The sequence below is a fragment of the Pseudophryne corroboree genome, chromosome 2 (assembly GCF_028390025.1).
Source record: "Pseudophryne corroboree isolate aPseCor3 chromosome 2, aPseCor3.hap2, whole genome shotgun sequence".
In the NCBI taxonomy this organism is placed as follows: Eukaryota; Metazoa; Chordata; class Amphibia; order Anura; family Myobatrachidae; genus Pseudophryne; species Pseudophryne corroboree.
In genome coordinates this window covers 341366067-341391216 of record NC_086445.1, presented here as the reverse complement: position 1 = coordinate 341391216, position 25150 = coordinate 341366067, and the positions used below count along the sequence as shown (strand labels likewise).

Genomic DNA, 25150 nt, shown 5'->3' with positions numbered 1-25150 from the left:
AGTTGTCCACGCCCGGGATGAACACTGCTGACAGTGCTATCACGTGATTCTCCGCCCAGCGAAGAATCTTGGCAGCTTCTGCCATTGCACTCCTGCTTCTTGTGCCGCCCTGCCTGTTTACATGGGCGACCGCCGTGATGTTGTCCGACTGAATCAACACCGGCTTTCCTTGCAGGAGAAGTTCCGCCTGGCTTAGAGCATTGTAGATTGCTCTTAGTTCCAGAATGTTTATGTGAAGAGACTTTTCCAGACTCGTCCATACTCCCTGGAAGTTTCTTCCTTGTGTGACTGCTCCCCAGCCTCTCAGGCTGGCGTCCGTGGTCACCAGGATCCAATCCTGAATGCCGAATCTGCGGCCTTCTAATAGGTGAGCCTTCTGCAACCACCACAGAAGTGACACCCTTGTCTTTGGTGACAGGGTTATTCGCAGGTGCATCTGCAGATGCGACCCTGACCATTTGTCCAACAGATCCCTTTGGAATATTCTTGCATGGAATCTGCCGAATGGAATTGCTTCGTAAGAAGCCACCATTTTTCCCAGGACTCTTGTGCATTGATGTACTGACACTTTTCCTGGTTTTAGGAGGTTCCTGACCAGATCGGATAACTCCTTGGCTTTTTCCTCTGGAAGGAAAACCTTTTTCTGAACCGTGTCCAGAATCATTCCTAGGAACAGCAGACGAGTTGTCGGGATTAAATGGGATTTTGGAATATTCAGAATCCACCCGTGTTGTCTTAGCACCTCTTGAGATAGTGCTAAAGCTGTCTCCAGCTGTTCTCTGGACCTTGCCCTTATTAGGAGATCGTCCAAGTATGGGATAACTAATACGCCTTTTCTTCGAAGAAGAATCATCATCTCGGCCATTACCTTGGTAAAGACCCGAGGCGCCGTGGACAATCCGAACGGCAGCGTCTGAAACTGATAGTGACAGTTTTGAACAATGAACCTGAGGTACCCCTGGTGTGCGGGGTAAATCGGAACGTGTAGATACGCATCCTTGATGTCCAAGGATACCATAAAGTCCCCTTCTTCCAGGTTCGCTATCACTGCTCTGAGTGACTCCATCTTGAACTTGAACTTTTTTATGTAGAGGTTCAAGGACTTCAGATTTAGAATAGGCCTTACCGAGCCATCCGGCTTCGGTACCACAAATAGAGTGGAATAATACCCCTTTCCTTGTTGTAATAGGGGTACTTTGACTATCACCTGCTGAGCGTACAGCTTGTGAATGGCTTCCAACACCCTCTCCCTTTCGGAAGAGACGGTTGGTAAGGCAGACTTCAGGAAACGATGAGGAGGATCCGTCTCTAATTCCAACCTGTACCCCTGAGATATTATCTGCAGGATCCAGGGGTCTACCTGCGAGTGAGCCCACTGCGCGCTGTAATTTTTGAGACGGCCCCCCACTGTCCCCGAGTCCGCTTGAGAGGCCCCAGCGTCATGCTGAGGTTTTTGCAGGAGCCGGGGAGGGCTTCTGTTCCTGGGAAGGAGCTGCCTGTTGGTGTCTCTTCCCTCTTCCTCTGCCTCGTGGCAGGTACGACAAGCCCTTTGCTCTCTTATTTTTGTAGGAGCGAAAAGGCTGCGGTTGAAAGGTCGGTGCCTTTCTCTGTTGGGGAGTGACTTGAGGTAAAAAAGTGGATTTCCCGGCAGTAGCCGTGGCCACCAAGTCTGATAGACCAACTCCAAATAACTCCTCCCCTTTATACGGCAAAACCTCCATGTGACGTTTTGAATCCGCATCGCCTGTCCACTGTCGTGTCCATAAGGCTCTTCTGGCTGAAATGGACATAGCACTCACCCGAGATGCCAGTGTGCAAATATCCCTCTGTGCATCACGCATATAGATAAATGCATCCTTTATTTGTTCTAACGACAGTAAAACATTGTCCCTATCTAGGGTATCAATATTTTCAATCAGGGATTCTGACCAAACTACTCCAGCACTGCACATCCAGGCAGTTGCTATAGCTGGTCGTAGTATAACACCTGCATGTGTGTATATATTCTTTTGAATAACTTCCATCTTTCTATCTGATGGATCCTTAAGTGCGGCCGTCTCAGGAGAGGGTAACGCCACTTGTTTGGATAAGCGTGTGAGCGCCTTGTCCACCTTAGGGGGTGTTTCCCAGCGCGCCCTAACCTCTGGCGGGAAAGGGTATAATGCCAATAACTTTTTTGAAATTATCAACTTTTTATCAGGAGCAACCCACGCTTCATCACACACGTCATTTAATTCTTCTGATTCAGGAAAAACTGTTTGTAGTTTTTTCACACCATACATAATACCCTGTTTTACGGTATCTGTAGTATCAGCTAAATGTAACGTCTCCTTCATTGCCAAAATCATATAACGTGTGGCCCTACTGGAAAATACGTTTGAATTTCTACCGTCGTCACTGGAATCAGTGCCCGTGTCTGGGTCTGTGTCGACCGACTGAGGCAAAGGGCGTTTTACAGCCCCTGACGGTGTTTGAGGCGCCTGGACAGGCATTAATTGATTGTCCGGCCGCCTCATGTCCTCAACTGACTGTTTAAGGGAAGATAAACCATCACGTAATTCCACAAATAAAGGCATCCATTCTGGTGTCGACCCCCTGGGGGGTGACATCTGCATATTTGGCAATTGCTCCGCCTCCACACCAATATCGTCCTCATACATGTCGACACCACGTACCGACACACACCGCAAACTCACAGGGAATGCTCTAATGAAGACAGGACCCACTAGCCCTTTTGGGGAGACAGAGGGAGAGTCTGCCAGCACACACCACAAAGCGCTATATATACAAGGGATATCCTTATATTAAGTGCTCCCTTATAGCTGCTTTAATATATATATATATAGCCATTAATGTGCCCCCCCTCTCTGTTTTACCCTGTTTCTGTAGTGCAGTGCAGGGGAGAGACCTGGGAGCCGTTCTGACCAGCGGAGCTGTGACAGAAAATGGCGCCGTGTGCTGAGGAGATAGGCCCCGCCCCTTTTTCGGCGGGTTCTTCTCCCGCTATTTTTCCAGTCAGGCAGGGGTTAAATATCTCCATATAGCCCCTATGGGCTATATGTGAGGTATTTTTAGCCTTGTATAAGGTTTATATTTGCCTCTCAGAGCGCCCCCCCCCAGCGCTCTGCACCCTCAGTGACTGCCCAGTGAAGTGTGCTGAGAGGAAAATGGCGCACAGCTGCAGTGCTGTGCGCTACCTTATGAAGACTGAGGAGTCTTCAGCCGCCGGTTTCCGGACCTCTTCACGCTTCAGCATCTGCAAGGGGGTCGGCGGCGCGGCTCCGGGACCGGACTCCACGGCTGGGCCTGTGTTCGATCCCTCTGGAGCTAATGGTGTCCAGTAGCCAAGCAGCAAATCCACTCTGCATGCAGGTGAGTTTACTACTTTCCCCCTAAGTCCCACGTTGCAGTGATCCTGTTGCCAGCAGGACTCACTGTAAAGAAAAAAACCTAAACTAAACTTTCTCTAAGCAGCTCTTTAGGAGAGCCACCTAGATTGCACCCTTCTCGTTCGGGCACAAAATCTAACTGGAGTCTGGAGGAGGGTCATAGGGGGAGGAGCCAGTGCACACCACCTGACCTAGTAAAGCTTTACTTTTTTGTGCCCTGTCTCCTGCGGAGCCGCTATTCCCCATGGTCCTTTCAGGAACCCCAGCATCCACTTAGGACGATAGAGAAAAGTAATGTTTACGTCAACGCATAAGGAATTTGTCCTGAGCTATAATCACGCACAAACAAACAGGACAGATGCAATTTTTTTTAAATAGAAAAAAAAAGTGAGTTGCAGTAATATAGTTTAATGTCAAATAATAAAGATTATGCAGTGTAGTTGTCATCAGATTCACCAGCACGATGGGCTATTCTTCCTGCTTAATGCAGAGTTTTGTTTTCTTTTTGAAGCCTGAGGGGCATGCTTCCAGTGTAGTGCAAAAACAGTGCTTGGGACATGGGACTTGCACCCTCTCCAAAAGGACAAGGGCCTCTTTACGCCCCACCCCCTCAGAGCCAGAAGGCCCAATGAGGGGAAAAGAGAATCTTCAGGTCCCTTCTTGCTGAATCTCAGATAGAGCCCTTGAATCCCTGACCCCCGGAGTCAAAAGGCCCCTTAGGGGGCAAGGATCTTCAGGCTTTCCTCCACCGCAAGTCTCAGAGTCACCACTTTCTCCCCAGGGTTGGCCGAAGCTTATCCCTGGGGAACTAATTATTTGGCTTTCCCTAAAAGGAGAGAGCCTCAGGAGACATGGGTAGAGAGTGGCTCACAACGGTCTCATCCAAACACCCACAAACATGGACACACTCACAAAAAACCCCACAAAAGGTGAGGTGAAAGGTACAAAAAAGTTCAAACAAGTAAAAAAGTTAAATAAATAAGCCACAGCCAGAAGGCTGGGGAAATAAAAATACATGTATATCCTTGCCCCAGCCAGAAGGCCAGGGCAAAGGAAAACAAAATGGTGCAGCCTGAAAATAAGGTGCAGTGCAAAGTGCCATATAGTGCAAAGGTGGCTTCCAACAATAGTGCATTTTCAGGCATCTGTGGCTCAGAAGGCACCAGGGGCACGTAGCACCTTCGGCTTCAAGCTGCCGCCTCTTGGCCAGAGGATCAAGTGACAACCCATAGCCTACTGAGGGGGTCTTTAAGCCCACCACTATACATGGGCAGCGACACTCGATCTTAGCCAAAAGGGAGAGAAGTGAAAGCTTTAGCATAGGATTGCCCACCTCTAATTAATGCATGCACCGCAGGAGTCAAGTTACCTTTTAATTTTATTTTGACACATTAAAAAAGAGAATCCGCTGTGAGAAAAAAAAAAACATCTTCAAGCACACACAACACATTTTTATTCATTAAAACCATTCTTGCAAAGCTGTATTTATGCCACCATAGACTTCTTTCAATACATACAATGATATGCAGATGTGCATGCACAGCAGCTATACCCAGATATTACCCCAGAAGTGCCTAGTATTTTATATCCATGGTCGCCAAACATCCCCACTTGGGACAGTAGATCACGCGTTGACAACATAGACCCCAGTGAAGTGTTTGGAAGAGAGGCAGTAAAAACCATAATAGTTGCCCAGCAGCTTATTGACACCCTGGGCTCTGCATAAACACTCCACACAAGCCGGGCAGCTTGCTGCCTGCGACCCACACTCATCACTGCGTAGAGGCGTACTAGCGGCGATGTGTACTTTTACCGCAAGTGCGGTAGAAGTACACATCTTGAGGAGTGAGAGTTGCTGCGGAGCCATCCCAGGCTACTTTCCCTTGTGGTAGCGTGGTTTTAAAGACTGGGAACCTCCGGGCGATAGGGAGGGGGAAAGGGTCGGTCAGCTGTATTGTGGTTTTATTTTTATTTTCCCTATAATATCCCATTCTATTGCATCAGCATCAGTTGCTGACCTCTCCCATCCTGTAACCCTCTGACTCCTTGAATCACTGTTTCCTATATGTAGCTCAACATAATGCTTATAACCCCCGGTCATTGTTTCCCAAATACCTATCCTGCTACTACTTATAATGTACCCTATCTAGGAGGATGGGGGAGCCCCAAAAACATTGCGGTACCAAGATTTCTAAGTGAGTATATCTGATTGTGCACTCCCGTGGGATGCATGCGATATCTTCTGGTCGGCCATGCTGCACAGCCATCCAGAAGATATTGTGTACGATGCCATTCTGCCGAATGCAGCATAGCATCCTACATTGCGCTGTCGTCCCCTGAATCGTGCAAGTATGTGCATTATCCTGATGTGAACCCTTCCTAAGTCCTTCACAGCGGGCTGTAGAACAAAGCTGTTTTTGGCTGCAGGCAACCAGTGTGTTCTCGACAACCGCCTTGTGAACTAGAAATAAGCTTGCAGCATATATTAATGTGATATGTGAAAGTGGTGTCTGTTGTAGATCTTTTGCAGAGATATTTTCCTAGTCCTGCATGTCTGATGGTATTAAACGAAATAATTGATTGTCTGATCCAATAAAAGTGCAATACTAAAAGTATGAAAAGATTTATTCAAAATATAAAAGCATCATCATCAGCTTAGTGCAAAATAGCCAGTCAGTCTATATACGGAATGCTCTGCCAAATGATACAGGGAGAAATATTTTATAGATAATATATTTTGGCACAAGTGATTAGTACTGTGACACCAATTGACATCATGAATCCATTAAATAGTGCAATTTCATTGGTTCAGTGGATACATCTATCAAAATACACAACTTATCAGGCACTTCTTTAAAATTATTACTATAGAATGTTGGTCAGTTCTTTGACACGTACCACTTTTTCTTTGTCCAATGTCTCTTGCTATTGTACTGTAGGGCTAAATGCATTGCAAGAATACACACAATGCAATACAATGTAGTGTATATACTGTAATGTGTATAGCAAGGAAAAATAGCTAAAGTACAAGTTGTAAAACGTATGTAAATATGGTGTTATTAATAGTTATTAGTTCTTCTTTGCAACTGTTGAAGATAAACTTTTATTTGTACTCCAGATGCTTGAGCTATAGAAAGATATTAATTTTCTTTCTCTTTATGTAGCATTAATAGTAATTCAGCTTGTTTTTCATTTATTAGCCCTGGTGTAATTACTAAAGTTGCAGTGATTGCATTCAGAGGCGGCTGGGCCAGGGGGCAGGACCGGTACAATTTTACTGAACTTGGGCCACCCACAGCCGCATGTGCATGGCTAGCTGCGGAAGGCATACAGTGAGGATACTCCTCGGTTGCTCTGTGTTATGACTCCCTGAGCTCCCCTCAGTCTCAGCAGGAGCGCATGTGCGATCGTGCACTGTGGGGCAGATTTATTAAGCCTGGTGAAGTGATAAAGTGGAAGGTGATAAATGACCAGCCAATCAGCTCCTAACTTCCATGTTACAGGCTGGATTTGAAAAATGACAGTTAGGAGCTGACTGGCTGGTGCTTTATCACCTTCCACTTTATCACTTCACCAGGCTTAATAAATCTGCCCCTATGTCACGTCAGGGCAGGCAGGAGCGCGCCACTGCAGGGGCGTTAGATTGAAGGTAAGACGTTTGCTGGTACTGCCCACATGGGGGGCGCTGTGAGGTGAATATTGTAGGTAGTTGAGAGTTCAATGATTGACATTGGAAGTACTTCACCTTCTATGACCTTTAATTTCCAGGTTTTGGATCAATTACAGCATCAACCCCTCAGTGCTGATGTTGTTGTAATAAAAGTAAATCTAAATTAAATTGTAAAAGAAAAGTGGCCCAATTGCAGCATGCTGAGACTTGTAGTGCAGTAATAGCTAGAGAGTCATAGATTGCCTACCTCTATACTACCTTGTGCTTTGATTTGTGATGTGTGCGCTGAACATTGTGATAGAGAGTTACACCCTGGAGAATTTGGTAAATCAAAGAAATGAATTTCCAGATCTCACTGTTAGAGGAGGAGTTGCCCACATACAGCTTACAGATCTGGAAAGATGGCGTTCGCTGGCAATTTCAAGCTCTGAAAATAAAACTAATCGGTGCGTGATACATTTTACTACATTGCTGTTCCTATAAAGGACATGGGAATGGTCAATGAGGTCCCAAGACTTAAGTAATGCTACTTAAGTTGTTTGTGATATCTCCTGCTTTAAATAGTTAAAACACCATGTCAAACTATAAAGAAAAACATGTGGAAAATGTTGTTTCCAAATTGTTTTAGAGGGAAAAAAGACTGATAAATCTGCCCTGAGAGACAACGTGCTTGCAGTATACGGGTAGGACCCTGGGCAGTGGTCATAGCCGTGTCTACTATGTTATGCCATACTTGCCTACCTGACCCTTTCAATGAGGGAGAAAATGCTCTGTTCCTGGACTTTCCTGGTAATGTATTATTGCCATCACCTGTGGTGAGCTAGTTAATTGATACGAAAGGTGTTTCACCACAAGTGATGGCAATCATACATTACCAGGAAAGTCCAGGAACAGAGCATTTTCTCCCTCATGGAGAGGGTCAGGTAGGCAAGTATTTGTTATGCAGGCGCTTGGGATCCCAGCACACTGGCGCCGGGATCCCGGACGCTGGCATGCCGGCAAGCGGGGTGAGCGCAAAAGAGCTCCTTTCGGGCTTGCTGCCTCCTGTCATAGTTTATTGCATAGGTTCTCAAACTTTGTACTCAGTATTCTTAACAGTTCATGTTTTCCAGGCCTCCTCACAGAATCACAGGTGAAATAATTAGCTCCACCTGTTGATCTTTTCAAGTGTCAGTGAGTAATAAGTACACATTTGCGTCTGCTAGGTTACCTGGATAACTTGGGCTGTTTGGGGTCCTGAGGACCAAGCTTGAAAAACACTGGTCTATTGAGTGTAGGGGTTTGAATTAAAAACCATAAAGACTGTTTTTATTTAGAAAAGACAAAAGGGTTACTGTGCACGGAACTTAACTACATGCTGCGTTTTGTGTATTTGGCAATATGTTGTGTTAAACTGCCTAGAAGTGTACTTTCCCAGGACTGTACAGGTGGAATTTACAAACTGTCTCCCATTGTATAAGTCTAGTACCTAATTGTTGGCACCTCTAAGTTGGTGGAGAATTCTGCTTACTTGGCAGCAGCAGCGATGCTCAGATATGGTAATGCTGCAGGATGCGTCGGGTGTAAGTAGACGCTTCCTGCATGCATGTGCGATCCAGCGCTGCATATGAAGATGCAGCATCGTATCACTTGCGACACCATCAACTGGCTGAGTGGCCCATGAGATCACACAGGTTGGCTGCTGCAGCTCCATCGAAGAGGCCAGTAAAACTGTCAGAAGATGGAAACCCTGGCCTTGGTACTCCAACAAAATGATGTGCCTCTATTTTGTGAAACTTGACACCTGCAACCGTACTATGGCCCTCATTCAGCACGGGTCAGGGATGCGTTGCATTCACATTCTCCCTTCCCGTGCAGTACTGCGCACGTGCATCCGCCGCAATGGAAGGATGCAACTGCAATATGACAGCAGTGGGCATTGGGTGGACGGCGGCGCGGTGTTGGGGGGGAGTTTTGGAAAACCAGGTGCGTCCGGAGCATTATCGGGGTGACTGTGTGACATCATACGCAGCCGCTCCGTTAAAAAAATGGCTTCAGTGCTCCTGCCTTCACACGTGCAAAGTACAGATCTTCTGAACTTTGCGTGGTTTTTACACTTACAGTACATCAAGACCTAAATCAGGCCCCAGGTGCGGTCACTGACCTGTGACATTTTCAGCATGTTTTCTGTGATTGGTGCATCGAATACATTTAATTCAAGTTAAGTGTTTAAACAGAACTTGACCAAAGTAACAAGCTTCCAAATATGTTTATTTGTCCATAGTGCCTACACCTATTCCAAAGATACAACATGTTGAAACAAAACTAAGTACATCAAGAGGTAAGTCTTAACTTGTTTATTTGCAGTTTTGTTACTACTTAACTGACTAATGTTTAAAAAAAAATATTCCCAAAATTGTAGTTTTATTATCAAATTATGTAAATAATAGGTACTTAACTACATAAATCCGATTCATGTTGGGTGGTCCACCAGTATTGGGTGGATAGAAACATAGAATTTGACAGCAGATAAGAACTTCTTAGCATATCTAGTCTGCCCCTTTTTTTAACCTTTTGGTAACCTCAACCCTATTTGATCCTTAGTTCTTTGTAAAGGGGGGTACACACGTAGCGATGTGTGCTTAAATTCTAAGTAATCTGACTAGATTGCTTAGAAAAGAAGCATACAGTGCTCCGTGTGTATGCCCCATAGTGATAGCGGTACATGGCCCCGCTCGTCACTGTCGCTGATTTTAGATTGGCCTACATGCAGGCACAATCTAGTCTGTTTGCGCACTTCACCGCTGGGCTTTGTTACATTGCTTCTCAGCCTTTCCCTTTTCTCCTCAATAGTTTCCATTATAGTACCCTTGCCTTTATCATGAGGCCTTACTAGAGACTAAGTGGGCACTATTTTCATGTAGTATAGGGACTTCCAATAATCAGAGAAGCCGTGAACGAGCTCTGCAGCTTATCATGTATTTGCAAATATATGTAACAAATATCGCTGAAATTCTATCACCATATAGTTTTCAAATATTGTTACAAGTATTAGTAGGTGTGCAGGTGGATACCAGGGGGGAAAATGCACCCCCTTTTCTGTTTGCTGTGACACTCTTTCCTTTCATGCACCTGATAAGTATTGCCACTGTGTTTGTTTGCATGTGTGAGAAGGTCTATAGATCACCCCAGTGTGAATAGTGTCCTTCTCCCCCCTTTCTGTGGTGATCCAAAGGGCCTCAGTTTTTTCTTCAGTATTTTTATATTAAAGTAGCATTTATGCTTTTTTTTCACATACAGTACATTGCTACCCCACCTCTGATTCTTTCCATTCTGCCCTTCCTAAATAAAAGGTATCCTCGTATAGTTATGCCCCAGTCATGTTTCTCATTGCATCGTGACTCCATAACAGGGTTGGAAAAAAACAAACCGTTTTTTGTAGACAAAAATAAACCACGCTTTTTGTTGGTTTAAACCGTTTAATTTGATTTGTTTTACATATTTCAATAAAACCATTTTTTTACAGCTTATTATAACTATTACATCTGAATATATGTAGATAGACTAAACATATTACTACATACAAAGTACACTCATAGATGAAACTTAAAATAAGAACAAGTTAATGTTAAACATTAGTCTTACTTCAAGGAGATAATTAGCACTGTGTTTGAGTAAACACCAGGCAGCATGCAACAATAACTATGATTCACTGAACAACACTACCACACATGCAAAACCAATTACAGGCAAGTCATTACTTAAAAAACTTTAATAACATTCATGAGTTTGTATGAGAGGGAAATGTTTGTTGGAATTTGCAGTGTGCAGCATGGAGTTGAACTATGACCTCATAGTTTATAACACAGATTATATGCATGAGACGCAGATGTAGAGTAGATTTTGCAACATGAGAAATAAATTACATACTTGTGTGGATTTAACGCAGTACATCTATAGCAGTGGTTCTCAAACTCTGCCCTCAGGACCCCAAACAGGTCACGTTTTCCAGGTGACCCAGCAGGTGCATAGGTATATTCATTACTCACTGACACATTTTAAAAGATCCAGAGGTGGAGCTAATGTTTTCACTAATGATTCTGTGAGGAGAACTGGAAAACAACCACTGTGTGGGGTCCTGAGGACCAAGCTTGAGAACCTGTGGTCTATAGTAGTGTTGGTTTGTAGTATGTTTGCCTTCTGCAGATACTGATTTTACGTTGACACTTTATAACTAGACACTTCAGATAAGAGACACCATGGCGTCCTAACCTATAGTGAATAAATATGGCTACAGATATTTGGTCAGATAATTGTATAGTGTATGGCCAGCGTAACAGACACTTTGTACACATCCACAGGTGGCCTGGAAAACATGAACTGTTAGGTGTGTACACATAGGACGATGTGTTTTTTTTTTAGAGGATGGCACGGCAGATGTACCGATAGATCACACGGCTGTACACATGCATTATCTGGTTTATGACCGTGCAGTATAGTGGTACAGCCCGCATTTACCTGTATGGCGGTGTAGTGGGGTCATCCAGATAGGACAACTCAGCTGACAACACACGTGCACGTGCGATTGAGCGATACACAGTGTGTGATATGGACGATATATTGTTCCAATTCTTGTTGTAACAATATATCATCCAATATATCACCTAAAGTGCACCTACCCTGGCCACCTCTGCTATAGAAGACTAAGGGGTATATTCAATTAGCAGCAATAACGGACTTTTCGCGCGAAAAACCGGACTTTTCCCGCGAAACGCAATTACAGCCTATTCAATTTTCCTGGAAAATTTATCGGTGATCATTTTTTCACTAATTTCACTTCACCTACTCTGAAGCAGGTGAAAAGTTGGGAAAAGTCACTATTTTAAGGTAAAAATGTTTGGATATGGTACAGAACTCCTGGGACACCCCCCTTAATGACTAATTAGGCACGTTGAGGTTTTTAGTTATTTTTAATTGGCCAATAATGACGTGTCATTTTTGGGGTGAAAAAGTACAAAGTGATGGAAATTGGAGTTCAAGGTATGGGACAGGTATATTGGGGTGCTTTATGAGTGGGACAGGTGTTTTTAGGCTTGCAGATGGGAGTAATCGGTCTGTTTCCACTTTTTTTTAAAGTACCCTAAAATGACCCAAATGTATACTTGTACCCATTTTCATGTACCCCAAATTTAATGAGAGCATTTATTTTGCTCAAAAAAACTTGCTTTCTATCATTTTTAAAAAAATGCATATAACAGCCATTTCACACAATTGAAGTCCCCAAAAACGCTCTAATGTGATCTCTAACACACTTCTGTTTTCCTATGTTAGTTTAGCATTTTTTGGGGTACAGGCTGATTTCCCCATTTTCACCTGCACTTTTTCACTGCAAGAATTTTCGCGTGAAACCCGTTTGAAATTAAATAGGTCGAAAAAATGAGCATTTTCGCAGCAATTTTCGCCCAGTTGCCGCGAAAAAATTTCGGCCGAAAAATTGCCGCGAATTTGCGGATAATTGAATACCCTAGTAAAAACTTTATTGCCACATTTTTATGCAAATGGTTACAAGATAGTTATTGTGTGAATTGCTGTTAGAACTGTTCTGCATTGCAGCTGCAAACCACGAGTGTAGATTTCTTATCACTCGGTTTAATGAGTTTACTCTTATTTATTATAATGTAACAGTTCTTCTATACATCATTACACAAGTTTTACTGCTATTTCATTTTTAAATGATGTTATCTGGCTATCTGTTCCCTTGTACTCCATGTCAGAACAGACACATATATTGCAGCCCATTCAGGAGCTTGCAGAGGATAAAGGTAAACCTATTTGTATGAAAGCATGGCTTCTTTTGTAGTGATTATGTGTTGTGATATATTTTCTTTTATGCATGCTTGCAGTCTTTTCTCTTTTAGTTATCAAAAGACTATTTGTCATTTAAAAACTCATGAAGCACCAATTACTAGTGTGTGTGGCCTATAGATGGCAGTGCATTCATAGAGTTGTATGGTTCAATCCTTTTCTAAGGCCACTGTTATGAGCTATGAATGCTGAAGAAGTCTTTTGGAAATTTGGCAGTTGAACTACTACATAGATCTTTGTGACTCCTAAACTTGAAACAGTTCTTATATATTGATCAGCATTTTATGTGGTATAGTGAATTGGGAACATTTGAAACATCTGTAGGTAAATAGTTATTCAAAGTGACTATTTACAAAACAGTACGATTTGTATTATGACATTTTACAAGGTCAGATTAGGTGTGGGACATAATAAATATATCAATGTAAAGTAAAGATTATACAAAGGAATGAAAAGAAGCCAATCACTCAGTGAGACATAGACTATAGATTACATAAAGGGGCTAATTCCAAGTTGATCACAGAAATTTTTTAGCAGTTGGGCAAAACCATGTGCACTGCAGGGGAGGCAGATATAACATGTGCAGAAAGAGTTAGATTTGGGGGGGTTATTTTATTTCTGTGCAGGGTAAATACTGGCTGCTTTATTTTTACACTGCAAATTAGATTGCAGATGGAACACACCACACTCAAATTTAACTCTCTCTGCACATGTTAAATCTGCCTCCCCTGCAGTGCACATGGTTTTGCCCAACTGCTAAAAAAATTCCTGCTGCGATCAACTTTGAATTACCCCCAAAGTCTGTATTATTCTTTAATCAATACATTATTTTATAATAATCTTTATCAAAAGATCATTCAGGTATGGAAGGACAGTCGCCTTGAAGGACTAAAGAAGAGCTACCATCATGGACATGATCTTTGTAAGCACTCATGGAGCCTTAGCCAGACTGTATGGAAATGCTCTGAACTTGTAATGAAAATGTTGAAAAGGACCTAGAACTTATGATCCAGCATTGCCCACTCCTGGGCTACCAAATCACTCAGACCTGAAAAGGGAGGGATTGAAACTAGTCCCTTCACCATAAATTTAAACTGAGTAGCGCTGCAAATTGCAGATTCCGGGATATCCAATTCCTTGTGTACCACCCTCACCAAGATTAACTGCGCTTAAGGACTCATCCTAAAACTGAGAGGAAATGTCTTATTACAAATAGGGTGCCACTTCAGCCTCCTCATGGATTTAAGTATGAGATCCTGAGTCATTCTAAGCCTTAAGCACCAGGGGACGCTTGTGTGAAGTATATGGGATAGTCAAAGATTTTGGCATAGAGTCAAACCTCTAACCCAACAACTCCGAATGAGTGGCTGCCACAGAACAATACTGCTGGTCAGTGAGACTCTAGTTGCTAGAGATTCATCTGGAATCCTTTCCTAGAGCAGCTGAGGGACCAATGAATTTCCCAGAGAAAGGGAAGGGGTATACAGTATTTACTAATGTGCTGTTATTTAGAAGTTATGTTGTCCATAGCTGCCAGTCAGACTCTAGATATTATCATCTAGAAGGTGCTAGATAAATGATACGTAGAATGTAATTGGTTGCTGTGGGCAACATCTCCACTTCTAAAACCCTGCACTGTAGTAACTACACCCTAGCTTATTAAGGGAGACAGCTGCTACACAAAGGGCTGCTCACTGCCTTCCCCAGCAGTGATCCTCCACAGAGTCTCCAGTGCTGGGAGCTAGTGCCTAGCTTCGGATGTACTACTGTGTTCCCTCTAGAACTGCACATCTGCCAGCTCTGTGTGGTGCTTCTCTTCAGTAGTCTCTGATCTGCATCTGCGGTCTGTAGCAGGAATAAAATAAAAACATTGAAGTGAAAGTAAAAGGTTTAATTAAAGCCTGCTAAGGAGACTGGAGAAGACCCTTCACTTTGAGGACTTAACTAAACTGAAGTTGTAGGCATGGGGTAATGAGAGGGAGGAGCCTCAAGTGAGATTTCACATGCCCGCACTTCTCTGCATCCTCTGTATCCCAGTGTGTTTCCAGTGTTCTCCAGGTGAGGACTATAGAAAAAGAAAAGTTTATTTCTGCTGCGGGGTACACTGGGCTCCACAAGGATTGGACAGTGGGGTGTAGAGTAGGATCTTGATCCGAGGCACCAACAGGCTCAAAGCTTTGACTGTTCCCAGAATACACAGCGCCGCCTCCTATATCACCCCGCCTCCCAGCACAGGAGCTCAGTTTGTCAGTTGGTGCTGCAGTAAGCAGGCACTTAACAGAGGGGCTGCTCCAAGCAGCCCTAAGAAAAGCTTTTTAGGAGGTAAAAAGTGAAGACTTCAAGGGCAGCAGCGGTGGTAAATGTCTTGTGACATTCACTGCTGCAGCTCCAGCTCTCCCCAGCGGCGCTGTACACTCCCGAGCCCTGTTTGCCGGGTACCTACAGCGGACGCTCCGGTTTTCTTAACGTTAGACACACACGGCTGGGGCTCTCCAGGATCGCGTGGCCACGTTTCGGGAGGTGGTAAGTGGGTCCCACTTGCGGGACCCGGTCTTTATCGTGATCCGGCGCGGTCAGTGGGAGGCAGGCTGCGCGCGCCGGCGGTGGACACTGTGGCAGTACAGGCGATCCCACTAGATCACCAGGGCATGAGCGCAGGTCAGGTTTTCTCTCTAAACCAATTCTTATATCGCCCACAGTACCCGGTGGTTTTGCCAGCAGAGGGGATAAGGCTTATACCTTTTTCTGCTATCTCTACAGCACTGCAGAGACGCTGCCCGGACCTCCAAGCTCCCGCAAGTACATGGGGAGAAAAAAAAGGGGGGGGGCACATAAATTTGGTGTTTTTTCAATTTATATTGCCGGCGCTGAGCATATTACTAGCTTCGGTTAGTGTATGGGCGCTGGAGGTGTGAGCTGGCATACTCTCTCTGTGTTCTCCCTAAGGGCTTCTCTGTGGGGCTGTCCCCGGGTTTGTGGACAGTGTGAGTGTGTTGACACGAGGTGTCGACATGTCAGCTTGGGTGTTCCTCCCCGGAGCAAGTTATGGGGGCTGCAGAAAAAGATTTAAGTATGTGTCTGTCGGCACAGCCGACGGCTGATTGGATGACTATGATGAGTACACTGAATACAAATGTGGCTTTATTGTCAAAGAGACTGGATAAATCTGATTCTCAGACACGAACATGGAGACAGTCGGTGGAGGACGCATTGTCTCAGGTACAAACAGTCTCGGGGTCACAGAAGCGTGCTTTTAACCAGATGGCAGATACAGGTACCGACACGGACTCTGACGTCTATTTAAATGAGGCTTTTTTGCATCCACGGTTTGTCAAGAGTATTCAGTACATGATTATAGCCATTAAAGATGTTTCACGTATATCTGAGGAACCTGCCGTTCCTGACACAAGGGTTTGTTTATTTAAGGGGAAAAGACCTGAGGTAAAGTTTCCCCCCTCTCATGAAATGAATGCGCTTTGTGAAAAGGTTTGGGAGTCGCCTGAAAAAAGGTGGCAGATTCCCAAGCGAATTTTGATGGCATATCCTTTTCCCTCTGACGATAGGGAAAAATGGGAGTCGTCTCCAAATGTGGACAAGGCTCTATCCCGGTTGTCCAAGAAGGTGGCACTTCCGTCTCCTGACACGGCTGCCCTCAAGGATTCGGCGGATCGTAAGCTGGAGACGACTTTGAAGTCCATTATCGTCAATACTGGTGCATTGCTCAGACCTGCTATGGCGTCGGTATGGGTGAGTAGTGCTATTGCAAAGTGGGCTGAAAATTTGGCTTCTGATATGGATGCTCTTGATAAAGATAATATTCTTCTGACTCTTGGTTATATTAAGGATGCTGCAGATTACCTAAAGGATGCGGCGAGAGATGTTGGCCTCTTGGGATCAAGAGCCAATGCCATGGCGATTTCGGCCAGGAGGGCACTGTGGATTCACCAATGGAATGCTGATGCCGACTCCAAGAAGAATATGGAAGCTCTTCCTTTTAAAGGTAGTGTCTTGTTCGGTGAAGGCCTGGCTGACCTGGTGTCGACCGCTACAGCGGGTAAGTCATCTTTTCTTCCTTATGTTCCCACACAACAGAAGAAGGCACCCCATCAGCAGATGCAGTCCTTTCGGCCTAATAAATACAGAAGAGGTAAGGGCTCGTCCTTCCTCGCTTCAAAGGGTAGAGGTAGGGTAAGGAAGTCGCCTGCAGTATCAGGCACCCGGGACCAAAAGTCCTCCCCTGCCTCTACCAAGTCCACCGCATGACGCTAGGGCTCCCCTGGGGGAGTCCCTACCAGTGGGTTGCCATCTCTGATTCTTCAGTCAGGTCTGGGTTCGTTCAGCTCTGGATCCTTGGGTCTTAGACATAGTGTCCCAAGGGTACAGACTGGAGTTTCAGGAGATGCCCCCCAACCGGTTTTTCATGTCGGCCTTGCCAACTTCTCTTCCCGAAAGAGAGGTGGTAAGGGATGCGATACAAAAGTTGTGTCAACAGAGGGTCGTGGTGCCGGTTCCCCCGTCAGAGCGGGGGAAAGGGTTCTATTTGAGCCTCTTTGTGGTGCCGAAGCCAGACGGTTCGGTCAGACCGATTCTGGACCTAAAATCCCTCAATCCATACTTGAAACTTTCAAGTTCAAGATGGAGTCTCTTCGAGCGGTGATCTCCAGCCTCGAAGGGGGAGATTTTATGGCGTCAGTCGACATAAAGGATGCTTACTTACACATCCCGATATTCCCTCCTCATCAAGCCTTCCTGAGGTTCGCGGCACAGGAGTGTCATTACCAATTTCAGGCGTTGCCGTTTCGGCTTTCCACGGCCCCGAGGGTTTTCACCAAGGTAATGGCAGAGATGATGGTCCTCCTGCGCAAGCAAGGGGTCACAATTATCCCATACTCGGACGATCTCCTGATAAAGGCGAGGTCCAAGGAGCAGTTGTTAAGAAATGTGGATCTCTCCCTGTCGGTTCTGCAACATCACGGTTGGATACTAAATTTGCCAAAGTCTCAGTTGATCCCGACCACTCGGCTGCCCTTCCTGGGTGCATGGTCCTGGACACGGAGATACAGAGAGTGTTTCTTCCGGAGGTCAAAGCTCTGGAAATCCAGACCATGGTCAGGGAGCTCCTGAGGCCGACAAGTGTGTTGATTCATCAATGCACTCGGGTACTAGGGAAGATGGTTGTGGCTTACGAAGCCATTCCGTTTGGCAGGTTTCATGCCCGGGTGTTTCAGTGGGATCTGCTGAAAAATGGTCCGGGTCTCACCTGCACATGTAGCGGAAAATAACTATCTTCCAGAGCCAGGATTTCTCTCCTGTGGTGGCTGCAAGGCTCTCACCTTCTAGAGGGACGCTGATTCGGAATCCAGGACTGGGTCCTGCTGACAACAGATGCAAGTCTCCGAGGCTGGGGCGCAGTCACGCAAGGAAGAAATTTCCAGGGAAAGTGGTCAAGCCAGGAATCTTGTCTCCACATAAATGTTCTCGAGTTAAGAGCCATTAACAACGGCCTGCTGCAAGCAAAGAACCTTCAGGGTCTCCCTGTCCTAATCCAGTCGGACAACATAACAGCAGTGGCGTACGTAAACCACCAAGGCGGAACAAGGAGCAGGGTGGCTATGGAGGAGGCCACAAGAATCCTTCGCTGGGCATAACAGCTCTGCAGTCTTTCTTCCGGGAGTAGACAACTGGGAAGCAGACTTCCTCAGGATCGTTCGACGAACAGGGGTTCAGGCGATACTCGTCATTCCAGATTGGCCACGGAGGGCCTGGTATCCGGATCTTCAAGAATTACTAGTGAAAGATCCCTGGCCGCTTCCTCTACGAAAGGACCTGCTGTTGCAGGGGCCCTCCGTGTTTCCGGACTTACCGCGGCTGCGTTTGATGGCGTGGAAGTTGAGCGCCAAATCTTAGCTCGGAAGGGTATTCCAGGGGAGGTCCTCCCCACTCTCATTAAAGCTAGGAAGGAAGTTACGGCAAAACATTATCACCTTATTTGGAGAAAATATGTTTCATGGTGTGAGACCAAAGCAGCTCCGGCGGAGGAGTTTCACTTGGGTCGGTTTCTCCATTTTTTGCAGGCAGGCGTAGATGCAGGCCTTAAATTGGGTTCCATAAAAGTGCAGATTTCGGCTTTATCTATTTTCTTTCAGAAAGAATTGGCCGTCCTTCCCGAGGTTCAGACTTTTGTGAAGGGAGTATTGCATATCCACCCTCCATTTGTGCCGCCGGTGGCGCCGTGGGATCTTGAAGTGGTCTTGCAGTTCCTTATGTCTCACTGGTTTGAACCTTTGCGTAAGGTTGAGTTAAAGTTTCTCACTTGTGAAGTGGTCATGCTTTTGGCTCTGGCGTCTGCGGTCAGAGTTGGCGGCCTTGTCTCACAAGAGCCCGTATTTGATTTTCCATTCAGATAGAGCGGAATTGAGGACTCGTCAACAATTTCTGCCGAAGGTGGTTTCTTCGTTCCACATTAACCAACCTATTGTGGTGCCTGTGGCTACGGATGTTGTGGCGGTTCCAAAGTCTCTTGATGTTGTAAGAGCTTTGAAAATTTATGTCGCCAGAACGGCTCGTACCAGGAAAACAGAAGCTTTGTTTGTCCTGTATGCTTCCAACAAGATTGGAAATCCTGCTTCTAAACAAACTATTGCTCGCTGGATTTGTAATACGATTCAGCAGGCTCATTCTTCGGCTGGGCTACCGTTGCCGAAGTCGGTGAAGGCTCATTCTACTAGGAAGGTGTGCTCTTCTTGGGCGGCTGCCCGAGGGGTCTCGGCACTTCAGCTTTGCCGAGCAGCTTCGTGGTCGGGTTCAAACACATTTGCTAAGTTTTACAAGTTTGATACCCTGGCTGATGAGGACCTCATGTTTGCTCAATCGGTGCTGCAGAGTCGTCCGCACTCTCGCGCCCGGTCTGGAGCTTTGGTATAGACCCCATGGTCATTTTGGAGTCCCCAGCATCCTCTAGGACGTAAGAGAAAATAGGATTTCTCTGACGTCCTAGTGGATGCTGGGACTCCGTCAGGACCATGGGGAATAGCGGCTCCGCAGGAGACAGGGCACAAAAGTAAAAGCTTTAGGATCAGGTGGTGTGCACTGGCTCCTCCCCCTATGACCCTCCTCCAAGCCTCAGTTAGGTTTTTGTGCCCGGCCGAGAAGGGTGCAATCTAGGTGGCTCTCCTAAAGAGCTGCTTAGAGTAAAAGTTTTATTAGGTTTTTTATTTTCAGTGAGTCCTGCTGGCAACAGGCTCACTGCAACGAGGGACTTAGGGGAGAAGAAGTGAACTCACCTGCGTGCAGGATGGATTTGCTTCTTAGGCTACTGGACACTAGCTCCAGAGGGACGATCACAGGTACAGCCTGGATGGGTCACCGGAGCCGCGCCGCCGACCCCCTTGCAGATGCTGAAGAGAGAAGAGGTCCAGAAACCGGCGGCTGAAGGCTTTTCAGTCTTCATGAGGTAGCGCACAGCACTGCAGCTGTGCGCCATTGCTCTCAGCACACTTCACACCAACGGTCACTGAGGGTGCAGGGCGCTGGGGGGGGCGCCCTGGGCAGCAATGAAAGTACCTATACTGGCTAAAAATACATCACATATAGCCTCTGGGGCTATATGGATGTATTTAACCCCTGCCAGGTTGTCAGAAAAACGGGAGAAGAAGCCCGCCGATAAGGGGGCGGGGCCTATTCTCCTCAGTACACAGCGCCATTTTCCCTCACAGAACTGCTGGTGGGAAGGCTCCCAGGCTCTCCCCTGCACTGCACTACAGAAACAGGGTTAAAACAGAGAGGGGGGGCACTTATTTGGCGATATGATTATATATTAAGATGCTATAAGGGAAAACACTTATATAAAGGTTGTCCCTGTATAATTATAGCGTTTTGGTGTGTGCTGGCAAACTCTCCCTCTGTCTCCCCAAAGGGCTAGTGGGGTCCTGTCCTCTATCAGAGCATTCCCTGTGTGTGTGCTGTGTGTCGGTACGTGTGTGTCGACATGTATGAGGACGATGTTGGTGAGGAGGCGGAGCAATTGCCTGAAATGGTGATGTCACTCTCTAGGGAGTCGACACCGGAATGGATGGCTTATTTAAGGAATTACGTGATAATGTCAACACGCTGCAAGTTCGGTTGACGACATGAGACGGCCGGCAAACAAATTAGTACCTGTCCAGGCGTCTCAAACACCGTCAGGGGCTTTAAAACGCTCATTTACCTCAGTCGGTCGACACAGACACGGACACTGACTCCAGTGTCGACGGTGAAGAAACAAACGTATTTTCCTTTAGGGCCACACATTACATGTTAAGGGCAATGAAGGAGGTGTTACATAATTCTGATACTACAAGTACCACAAAGAAGGGTATTATGTGGGGTGTGAAAAAACTACCTGTAGTTTTTCCTGAATCAGATAAATTAAATGAAGTGTGTGATGAGGCGTGGGTTTCCCCCGATGGAAAATTATTGGCGGTATACCCTTTCCCGCCAGAAGTTAGGGCGCATTGGGAAACACCCCTTAGGGTGGATAAGGCGCTCACACGCTTATCAAAACAAGTGGCGGTACCGTCTCCAGATAGGGCCGCCCTCAAGGAGCCAGCTGATAGGAGGCTGAAAAATATCCTAAAAAGTATATACACACATACTGGTGTTATACTGCGACCAGCGATCGCCTCAGCCTGGATGTGCAGCGCTGGGGTGGCTTGGTCGGATTCCCTGACTGAAAATATTGATACCCTTGACAGGGACAGTATTTTATTGACTATAGATGCACTCTGGCATCAAGAGTAAGTGCGATGTCCATATCTGCCAGAAGATGTTTATGGACACGACAGTGGTCAGGTGATGCAGATTCCAAACGGCACATGGAAGTATTGCCGTATAAAGGGGAGGAGTTATTTGGGGTCGGTCCATCGGACCTGGTGGCCACGGCAACAGCTGGAAAATCCACCTTTTTTAGCCTAAGTCACATCTCAGCAGAAAAAGACACCGTCTTTTCAGCCTCAGTCCTTTCGTCCCCATAAGGGCAAGCGGGCAAAAGGCCAGTCATATCTGCCCAGGGATAGAGGAAAGGGAAGAAGACTGCAGCAGGCAGCCCATTCCCAGGAACAGAAGCCCTCCACCGCTTCTGCCAAGTCCTCAGCATGACGCTGGGGCCGTACAGGACCCCTGGATCCTACAAGTAGTATCCCAGGGGTACAGATTGGAAATTCGAGACGTCTCCCCCTCGCAGGTTCCTGAAGTCTGTTTTACCAACGTCTCCCTCCGACAGGGAGGCAGTATTGGAAACAATTCACAAGCTGTATTCCCAGCAGGTGATAATCAAAGTACCCCTCCTACAACAAGGAAAGGGGTATTATTCCACACTATATTGTGGTACTGAAGCCAGACGGCTCGGTGAGACCTATTCTAAATCTGAAATATTTGAACACTTACATACAAAGGTTCAAATCAAGATGGAGTCACTCAGAGCAGTGATAGCGAACCAGGAAGAAGGGGACTATATGGTGTCCCGGGACATCAGGGAGGCTTACCTCCATGTCCCAATTTGCCCTTCTCACCAAGGGTACCTCAGGTTCGTGGTACAGAACTGTCACTATCAGTTTCAGACGCTGCCGGTTGGATTGTCCACGGCACCCCGGGTCTTTACCAAGGTAATGGCCGAAATGATGATTCTTCTTCAAAGAAAATGGACGATCTCCTGATAAGGGCAAGGTCCAGAGAACAGTTGGAGGTCGGAGTAGCACTTTCTCAAGTAGTTCTACGACAGCACGGGTGGATTCTAAATATTCCAAAACCGCAGCTGTTTCCGACGACACATCTGCTGTTCCTAGGGATGATTCTGGACACAGTCCAGAAAAGGGTGTTTCTCCCGGAGAAGAAAGCCAGGGAGTTATCCGAGCTAGTCAGGAACCTCCTAAAACCAGGAAAAGTGTCAGTGCATCATTGCACAAGGGTCCTGGGAAAAATGGTGGCTTCTTACGAAGCGATTCCATTCGGCAGATTTCACGCAAGAACTTTTCAGTGGGATCTGCTGGAAAAATGGTCCGGATCGCATCTTCAGATGCATCAGCGGATAACCCTGTCTCCAAGGACAAGGGTGTTTCTTCTGCGGTGGCTGCAGAGTGCTCATCTACTAAAGGGCCGCAGATTCGGCATTCAGGACTGGGTCCTGGTGACCACGGATGCCAGCCTGAGAGGCTGGGGAGCAGTCACACAGGGAAAAAATTTCCAGGGAGTGTGATCAAGTCTGGAGACTTCTCTCCACATAAATATACTGGAGCTAAGGGCAATTTACAATGCTCTAAGCTTAGCAAGACCTCTGCTTCAAGGTCAGCCGGTATTGATCCAGTGGGACAACATCACGGCAGTCGCCCACGTAAACAGACAGGGCGGCACAGGAAGCAGGAGGGCAATGGCAGAAACTGCAAGGATTCTTCGCTGGGCGGAAAATCATGTGATAGCACTGTCAGCAGTGTTCATTCCGGGAGTGGACAACTGGGAAGCAGACTTCCTCAGCAGGCACGACCTCCACCCGGGAGAGTGAGGACTTCATCGGGAAGTCTTCCACATGATTGTGAACCGTTGGGAAAGACCAAAGGTGGACATGATGGCGTCCCGCCTGAACAAAAAACTGGACAGGTATTGCGCCAGGTCAAGAGACCCTCAGGCAATAGCTGTGGACGTTCTGGTAACACCGTGGGTGTACCAGTCGGTGTATGTGTTCCCTCCTCTGCTTCTCATACCCAAGGTACTGAGAATTATAAGACGTAGAGGAGTAAGAACTATATTCGTGGCTCCGGATTGGCCAAGAAGGACTTGGTACCCGGAACTTCAAGAAATGCTCACAGAGGACTCATGGCCTCTGCCGCTAAGAAGGGACTTGCTTCAGCAAGTACCATGTCTGTTCCAAGACTTACCGCGGCTGCGTTTGACGGCATGGCGGTGGAACGCCGGATCCTAAGGGAAAAAGGCATTCCGGAAGAGGTCATTCCTACCCTGGTCAAAGCCAGGAAGGAGGTGACCGCACAACATTATCACCACATGTGGCGAAAATATGTTGCGTGGTGTGAGGCCAGGAAGGCCCCACGAAGAAATTTCAACTCTGTCGATTCCTGCATTTCCTGCAAACAGGAGTGTCTATGGGCCTCAAATTGGGGTACATTAAGGTTCAAATTTCGGCCCTGTCAATTTTCTTCCAGAAAGAATTGGCTTCACTTCCTGAAGTCCAGAAGTTTGTCAAGGGAGTACTGCATATACAAATCCCTTTTGTGCCTCCAGTGGCACTGTGGGATCTCAACGTAGTTCTGGGATTCCTCAAATCACATTTTAAACCGCTCAAATCTGTGGATTTGAAATATCTCACATGAAAAGTGACCATGCTGTTGGCCCTGGCCTCGGCCAGGCGAGTGTCAGAATTGGCGGCTTTGTCTCACAAAAGCCCATATCTGATTGTCCATTCGGACAGGGCAGAGCTGCGGACTCGTCCCCAGTTTCTCCCTAATGTGGTGTCAGCGTTTCACCTGAACCAGCTTATTGTGGTACCTGCGGCTACTAGGGACTTGGAGGACTCCAAGTTGTTTGATGTTGTCAGGGCCCTGAAAATATAGTTTCCAGGACGGCTGGAGTCAGGAAAACTGACTTGCTGTTATCCTGTATGCACCCAACAAACTGGGTGCTCTTGCTTCTAAGCAGACGATTGCTAGTTGGATGTGTAGTACAATTCAGCTTGCACATTCTGTGGCAGGCCTGCCACAGCCAAAATATGTAAATGCCCATTTCACAAGGAAGGTGGGCTCATCTTGGGCGGCTGCCCGAGGGGTCTCGGCTTTACAACTTTGTCGAGCTGCTACTTGGTCAGGGGCAAACACGTTTGCAAAATTCTACAAATTTGATACCCTGGCTGAGGAGGACCTGGAGTTCTCTCATTCGGTGCTGCAGAGTCATCTGCACTCTCCCGCCCGTTTGGGAGCTTTGGTATAATCCCCATGGTCCTGACGGAGTCCTAGCATCCACTAGGACGTCAGAGAAAATAAGAATTTACTTACCGATAATTCTATTTCTCGTAGTCCGTAGTGGATGCTGGGCGCCCATCCCAAGTGCGGATTGTCTGCAATACTTGTACATAGTTATTGTTACAAAAATCGGGTTATTATTGTTGTGAGCCATCTTTTCAGAGGCTCCGCTGTTATCATGCTGTTAACTGGGTTCAGATCACAGGTTGTACAGTGTGATTGGTGTGGCTGGTATGAGTCTTACC

At 46.4% G+C, this 25150-nt stretch overlaps 1 protein-coding gene across 5 annotated transcripts in view; it reads left to right on the top strand.

Annotated features, from left to right (window-relative positions):
- DZIP1 (DAZ interacting zinc finger protein 1) overlaps window positions 1–25150 on the top strand; it is a 191380-nt gene that overhangs the window by 86963 nt on the left and 79267 nt on the right. For 4 of the 5 annotated variants that reach the window (XM_063953023.1, XM_063953026.1, XM_063953025.1 and 1 more), the window contains exons 10-11: window positions 9323–9379; window positions 12813–12860. In XM_063953023.1, coding sequence (XP_063809093.1) covers window positions 9323–9379; window positions 12813–12860 — 105 coding nt within the window. The remainder of the gene's footprint in view (window positions 1–9322; window positions 9380–12812; window positions 12861–25150) is intronic. The other variant, XM_063953024.1, reaches the window with a different exon arrangement.